The 7,601-nt window shown below is 37.2% G+C and overlaps 1 protein-coding gene across 2 annotated transcripts in view; it reads left to right on the plus strand.

The window, feature by feature from the left end:
• The window catches only part of camkva (CaM kinase-like vesicle-associated a), a 34,312-nt gene extending 29,039 nt beyond the window's left edge, over positions 1-5,273 (plus strand). For both annotated transcript variants that reach the window (XM_067458505.1, XM_067458506.1), the window contains exons 5-11: positions 146-284; positions 530-650; positions 1,077-1,152; positions 1,493-1,629; positions 1,723-1,801; positions 1,885-1,972; positions 3,362-5,273. In XM_067458505.1, coding sequence (XP_067314606.1) covers positions 146-284; positions 530-650; positions 1,077-1,152; positions 1,493-1,629; positions 1,723-1,801; positions 1,885-1,972; positions 3,362-3,595 — 874 coding nt within the window. In that variant the 3' untranslated portion in view covers positions 3,596-5,273. The remainder of the gene's footprint in view (positions 1-145; positions 285-529; positions 651-1,076; positions 1,153-1,492; positions 1,630-1,722; positions 1,802-1,884; positions 1,973-3,361) is intronic.
• Positions 5,274-7,601: the final 2,328 nt, after the last annotated feature.

Genomic DNA, 7,601 nt, shown 5'->3' on the forward strand with positions numbered 1-7,601 from the left:
ATATATATACACACACACATATACACACACACACACACACACACACTTTTTAGTAACTTGATTGTTTTTTAATCTATAAACCAAAAAAGTGGACATCTTTGTGCATGTGAATTACATGTGAACATTTGGTTTTGCTTAACTTCAGCGCCACAGGAAGGGAGGTGTTCGACTGGATCTTAGACCAAGGCTACTACTCAGAACGAGACACCAGCAATGTGATTCGGCAGGTGCTTGAGGCTGTGGCTTACCTGCACTCTCTCCACATCGTTCACAGAAACCTAAAGGTGACTCTGGGCTTTACTTCCATCTAATGGTCACCACATGCTATTGCACCAGAATGCAATCTCAGATGAGTCTTGCATGAGAAAAGAGTTAATTCACACCAAAAGGAAAATTCTGTTATCATTGACATGTCTTCCATCTTGTTTTTTAATACAATCCTAATAATGCCTACAAAATGTTTTGCAATGTGAAGCTCTTGAGTTTTAATACAAATGATTGCTTTTACTACTATATCTCGGCTCGTCAGCTGGAAAATCTGGTCTACTACAACCGTCTGAAGAACTCCAAGATTGTAATCAGTGACTTTCACCTGGCCAAACTGGAAAATGGTCTCATCAAAGAGCCATGTGGGACTCCAGAGTACCTTGGTGAGGAACTCTGTCAAGAGTTTTCGGATGTAACTGCACCCTATATTATAAATTATGTTTTTTATAATATATTAGGGTAATTTATGTAACACTAATCAATTTAAGTTCTTTCTTGTTTATTCTGAATTAAAATGTTAAAAAATGTAATAAATCGTGGGGCTTAAAATCAAAAATGCATTTTTTGACAATTATTAAAATTTGTATTCAAGGTCTCAAGAAGTTATTGAAACACTTTTACTTGATGGTTACACCATTTTTAGCTATTAAATCATAAATGTTTTGCAAAAATGTATGAAAGCAACATGAATACATGTCCAAGAACTTGCGTTTTGAACTGTATTTTTAAATAAAGTTCACCTTTTAATTATGTGAGATATTTTATTTGTCCCATTATCATAATTCAGGCTTTTTCTTTCTATCTTATAGCTCCAGAGGTGGTTGGCAGACAGAGATATGGCAGACCAGTGGACTGCTGGGCCATCGGGGTGATCATGTACATCCTGTGAGTTCATGCATCATCATCATCTATGCATTTGATTCATTGTGTAAGACAGTCTTACATGTTTACATTCACTGTGCTCTTGAACGTGATCTTTGTTTATTAGTAGACCCCATAGATAACTGTTTTGGAGTCACTTGCCTGACATGTCCCTGGAGTCATTCATCAGCATGTACATTCCATTTCCTGTAGTCACATTGTGTGTTTAGATGATCATTGCCACTCTGTAAGTGCACTTCATTTTCTGTATCTAATTATCTTTCTAATCTCTCCTATCATGTAATGTTATAGTCCTAATTATCTATCAATTTTAACACTTTGGTCATATCATAATTTTCAACAGGCTGTCTGGAAACCCACCGTTTTATGACGAGACAGATGACGACGAATATGATAATCATGATAAGAACTTGTTCCGGAAAATTCTGTCTGGAGACTACGAGTTTGACTCACCCTATTGGGATGACATCTCAGATTCTGGTACAGTACTCAAATTACTGTAGTGTATGTTTGGAATGAATCTGTGTGGTTCTGATCATAACACAAATTCAACTTAACTGATCTGAATTGCAGCAAAAAGCCTAGTTGCATGTTTAATGGATGTGGACCAGGACCAAAGACTGACTGCACAGGAAGCCATCAACCACGAGTGGTAAGGAGCCTTTTCCAGTGTCCTTTATAATTAATCTTTAAAAAAAACAACTGCTGGGCAATTTTTGTGTGTTTGTTGTTTAGGATATCTGGAAACGCTGCCTCAGACAAGAACATCAAAGATGGCGTTTGTGCTCAGATCGAGAAAAACTTTGCTAAAGCTAAGTGGAAGGTAAGATGATCTATTTGTGTCTAGTGTTTGCATTGAGATACACTAGCATTCAAAAGTTTGGGTTCAGAAAGATTTTATTTTAAAGAAATGTATACTTTTTATTCAGCAAGCTCGCAATTGATTATAAAATATAGTAAAGGCATGTATAATGTTACCAATGATTTCTATTTCAAATAAATGCTGTTCTTTTGAGCTTGCCATTAACGGAGTGAAATAGCCTACCTTGTTGGCAAATACTATTTGCACTAACTCCACCCACTGATGTCTGGTTGGGCCAGACAAAAGGACGGAAAACACTGGTTTATGTATAGTAGCAGTAGCCTGGATGCCAGCCGAACTCAGCCCCGCCCACAACATTTGAGCTTGTGCAGTTCGGTCTGGACTTGATCCATAGAGGTGTAATTATGCCCAAACAGAAACTGTTCAGACCAATCAAATTGTCAGGGTGGGCTTTAGACGATGACAGACATATGATAAACAGTAATGTAATCATGGACGTTATCGGCAAAGATCGTTTTTTTCAGCGTGCCTGCAGACATCGTTGCCAAGTTTTTACAACAAAACCCGCCAACTACTAGCCTAAAACAATAGCTTCTCGGGGGGTTCTCTGAAAAAAAAAATTGTGTTTGGGGGTAAAATGTGTGTTATTTTGGCAAGGTTCCCTGCTAAAATTCGCACTCATAGGTCTATATATCACATAAAAGTCGCTTCAACCCGCGGACATGGAAAACAACCTGCGGAAAAAAACGCGGACTTGGCAACACAGTGCAGTTGAGTTCTGTTGACATTTGACAACTAACGTTATGCATTTGATTGGTTGCTCTGATTGGTTGTAGGTCTATCCAATTGAGGTCTTTCCTGGTTCGGTTGAAACATGCCCCCTAATTACAGCCCAATAGAGAAGTATCAGACTCATATTCTGAATAGAATTGAGTATGACCACATCAGGCTAGGAGTTTAGGGGTAAAGCAGAATATGTGTTCCCCATACTAAAGTTTTACCAACATTTTTACCAAATATAATCATTTATAATAATATGAAATGTTTCTTGAGCAGCATATTGGAATGATTTCTGAACGATCGCGTGACAGTGAAGACTGGAGTAATGATGCTGAAAATTCAGCTTTGCCAGCACAGGAATCAATTACATTTTAGAAATATATTTCAATATTTCACAGTATTTCTGTTTTAAAGTATTATTAATCAGCCTGTATTAGCATAAAATACTTATTTTAAAAACTCACTGACACAAAACTTCTGGACAGTAGTGTATATGCTATGCCAAAATTCAATGGGTTTACTAAAAAGTCATTTAATTTTTGTAATAGTTTTTTTATTATTATTCGTTAAAACATATATTGAAGCATCATTATTATTGTTGTTATTCAGAAAGCTGTTCGTGTGACCACCATGATGAAGAGACTCAGGGCTCCAGATCAGAGTGACTCTGGAGCCTCTAGTCCTGCACTGGGAGCCTCAGGAGGACCTGCTACCCCCAGCACCACACCTGTTCCCCCGGCTGCCACACCAGTGCCTCCCCAAGATCACCCCGAGGCCCAGGGGCATGAGGCATCAGCTTCAACACGGTGTAATGGAGAGATGTTGACATCCCAGCAGCGTTAGTGGAGAGTTTAGGGAGAAATAGAATGGGTACTTACATTCAGTGAAATATAGTGACAAATAGAGCAGCACCATATTGTCATCCAATGGTGGAGCAAAGTTCAATTGTGCTTAGAAGCTTGATCGCCATTTTACATTTTCATTTGCGCAAAATGCTGTAATCTACGAAGACTTTAAAATGTAAATCCCAGACCCATAGTAGTCTATATGTATTTTCTTAAATAGTTTTATCAAAGAAATATTGTATTACTTCTCAAATAATACACAGTGATATCATTCAGAAATTGCCATTATTTCAAACCAATTCAAAAATGTCTCCTTCAAATCTTTGCTGCCATTTCAGTTTGTGTTAAGTTATTTTTATGTGGTTCAAACATTTTCAGCTTTTGTTACCTGAAACTTGCAAGTGGAAAACTATATTTTCTACACTTTGTTTTTCCCACGTTGCAAGTCTTGGACCATTATTTTTAAATGCAACTGAATGAGATTAATCCTAAAGCCATTATAGAAGCTAATTCACTTAAACACAAACAAAATGAATATTATGCTTTTAAATCTGCATTAAAAAAAAGTTGGGCTTCGATGTAGATTTTCATATGGACCTTCTCCAATTGTCTGTTTCAAGCAGAAAAGCACAGCTGCTGAATTCATATCAATATTTTGTGTCATAATATTGGCTAACTAGCAACTAAAACTGCTGCTGTATTTCATTAATGTACAAATCTTTCTGTTATTATCAATACTATCATCATATCAATATAATACTATTTGCCGTTTTTGTACTGCTGAATGTTTCTTTTTCTTTTGCTGTACAATCTTACAAGAAATTATGTAGCGCTTTTTATTCAATCTGCCCATATATCTGTATTCTGAAGAACACTGCATTTTCTATAGAATGCATCTGGTCTCATTGAGGCCTAAGGGTTTCCAGAACATTAATGTGCAGTACAAATAAAGCAATATGAATATTGCTGTAATACTGTGAAACTGCTATACAGGTTCCTGCCATATTTCATACAGGTAGCCAAGCAATTTGCTCTTGATGGTCTTTTGCGTACTCGACATGATCTTATAGCTGTATATTATGTCCAGTTTATGTATTTTGCCTAACCCAGACTTTATTTTTACTGTCCATGTGGAGAGAGATAAAAACAAAATGTCTTTAAACTGCAAATCCCACTGTAGCTACTGCCCATTATGGCCTATTTATTTGTTTAATGTTGTTAGTTTTAAATAATTGTCTTTAGCATGACCTCATGGTGATAACAATCACATGTTTATTTTTAAGCATTTGCTAAATATACTCCTTATTGTATATAGCTTCACTGAGTTGTATCTGTATTATCTCAGTAATGTAAAAGGTACTGTAAGGACGTACATTTTTGTTTGACCTCTATGTGCATTAGTTTGACCTCAAATGAAAATCAGAATAAAATTTCTCCTGTTTATGTTTTCCTCTTTAGGATGCACTGACTGGAGGCTCTGTAAACATTGAAATATATTTTCTGAGAAAAGTTTCCGTAATAGAAGACAGAGCAGAAAAATAAGTGATCGTACAAAATCAAATTTAAATACGTGTGATTCATCATTTTCTTGTATCAGCTCAGCCTAAAGTATTTGTCACTGTTTATTTGTGGCTTCTGTATTTTGTTACTCGATATGCAGAATAAATGTTTTTGGACAGTGTAAGTATCTATGGTGCTTTTTATTTCTGGTCTAGTACTAAATTTAACAAAAAATGTTGCATATAAAACCTTTCTTGTATTTTCTGATAGCAATTGCAATATTGTGTAGCTGTTGTGAATGTGTATTCACTTAAGCATATGGAAGTAGTAAAAATCCATATTACATAGGCTATATAATCCTTTGAATTATAATATACTTTTTGGTATCACTTTACAGTAAGGTTCATTAGTTAACTACATTAGTTAACATACAGGTCCTTCTCAAAAATTAGCATATTGTAATAAAGTTCATTATTTTCCATAATGTAATGCTAAAAATTAAACTTTCATATATTTTAGATTCATTGCACACCAACTGAAATATTTCAGGTCTTTTTTTAATACTGATGATTTTGGCATACAGATCATGAAAACAAAAAATCTCACAAAATTTGCATATTTCATCCGACCAATAAAAGAAAAGTGTTTTTAATACAAAAAAGTCAACCTTCAAATAATTATGTTCAGTTATTCACTCAATACTTGGTCGGGAATCCTTTTGCAGAAATGACTGCTTCAATGCGGCGTGGCATGGAGGCGATCAGCCTGTGGCACTGCTGAGGTGTTCTGGAGGCCCAGGATGCTTCGATAGCGGCCTTAAGCTCATCCAGTGTTGGGTCTTGCGTCTCTCAACTTTCTCTTCACAATATCCCACAGATTCTCTATGAGGTTCAGGTCAGGAGAGTTGGCAGGCCAATTGAGCTCAGTAATACCATGGTCAGTAAACCATTTACCAGTGGTTTTGGCACTGTGAGCAGGTGCCAGGTCGTGCTGAAATACGAAATCTTCATCTTCATAAAGCTTTTCAGCAGATGGAAGCAAGAAGTGCTCCAAAATCTCCTGATAGCTAGCTGCATTGACCCTGCCCTTGATAAAACACAGTGGACCAACACCAGCAGCTGTCATGGCACCCCATACCATCACTGACTGTGGGTACTTGACACTGGACTTCAGGCATTTTGGCATTTCCTTCTCCCCAGTCTTCCTCCAGACTCTGGCACCTTGATTTCGAAATGACATGCAAAATTTGCTTTAATCCGAAAAAAGTACTTTGGACCACTGAGCAACAGTCCAGTGCTGCTTCTCTGTAGCCCAAAGTGGCTTGACCTGGGTAATGCGGCACCTGTAGCCCATTTCCTGCGCACGCCTGTGCACGGTGGCTCTGGATGTTTCTACTCCAGACTCAGTCCACTGCTTCCGCAGGTCCCCCAAGGTCTGGAATCGGTCCTTCTCCACAATCTTCCTCAGGGTCCGGTCACCTCTTCTCGTTGTACAGCGTTTTTTGCCACACTTTTTCCTTCCCACAGACTTCCCAATGAGGTGCCTTGATACAGCACTCTGGGAACAGCCTATTCATTCAGAAATGTCTTTCTGTGTCTTACCCTCTCGCTTGAGGGTGTCAATGGGTGCGTTTACATGCACATTCTTAAGTCGATTATGCCCAATAAGCCGACAATGAACATGGTCATGTAAACGTGGTAACCCGTTTTCTTTTATCGGAGTAATGTCATAAACGGCGTAAGCATAAACCGGTCGGGACAGGTAGTTTTCTTCATCTTACCTGGATTTCGCGCTGCATGTAAATGCATTAACCTACTTTCTGTCAGCTTATTGGAGTGCGCATGTGTGATAGGTGACAAAAACGCAAACTTAGAGCAGATTTAAATGCATCCAGACAGAGCGAGCTAGCGTTTTGCATGAAATAAGGACATTTCACAAACTCAGACTCGTTTAAGACCCAGAAAATTGTAAAGAGGTGTTCTCTTTTCTCATGCAGCAGAAGTAGCCTAGAAGAGTTTCAGTCAAAACGCTGCATAACTGCATAAGGGATAATATGAGCCGTAAATCTCCCGCTGACACGGCACGCATTATTTAAACATTTAAAAAACTCCAGCAGATATACCAACGTTATTATTTTTGATGTCACTACAAGGAATAACCCGGTTTATAAATAAAGTCATGTAAACGCGGTTTACTTGCGTTGTCCGTTTACTGGTTTGCATGTAAAAGGGGAAAACTGGTTTTCATGACCTGTATGCCAAAATCATCAGTATTAAAACAATAAAAGACCTGAAATATTTCACTTAGTGTGCAATGAATCTAAAATAGGCTATATGAAAGTTTAATTTTTATCATTACATTATGGAAAATAATGAACTTTATCACAATATGGTAAATTTTGAGAAGAACCTGTAAACTAGTAATGAACTGCACTTATAAAACATTTATCTTTGTTAATTTTCATTTCAACATTTACTAATGTAGATTATTAAAATCTAACATTA

This window comes from Pseudorasbora parva, chromosome 12 (assembly GCF_024679245.1).
Source record: "Pseudorasbora parva isolate DD20220531a chromosome 12, ASM2467924v1, whole genome shotgun sequence".
NCBI classification, from domain to species: Eukaryota; Metazoa; Chordata; class Actinopteri; order Cypriniformes; family Gobionidae; genus Pseudorasbora; species Pseudorasbora parva.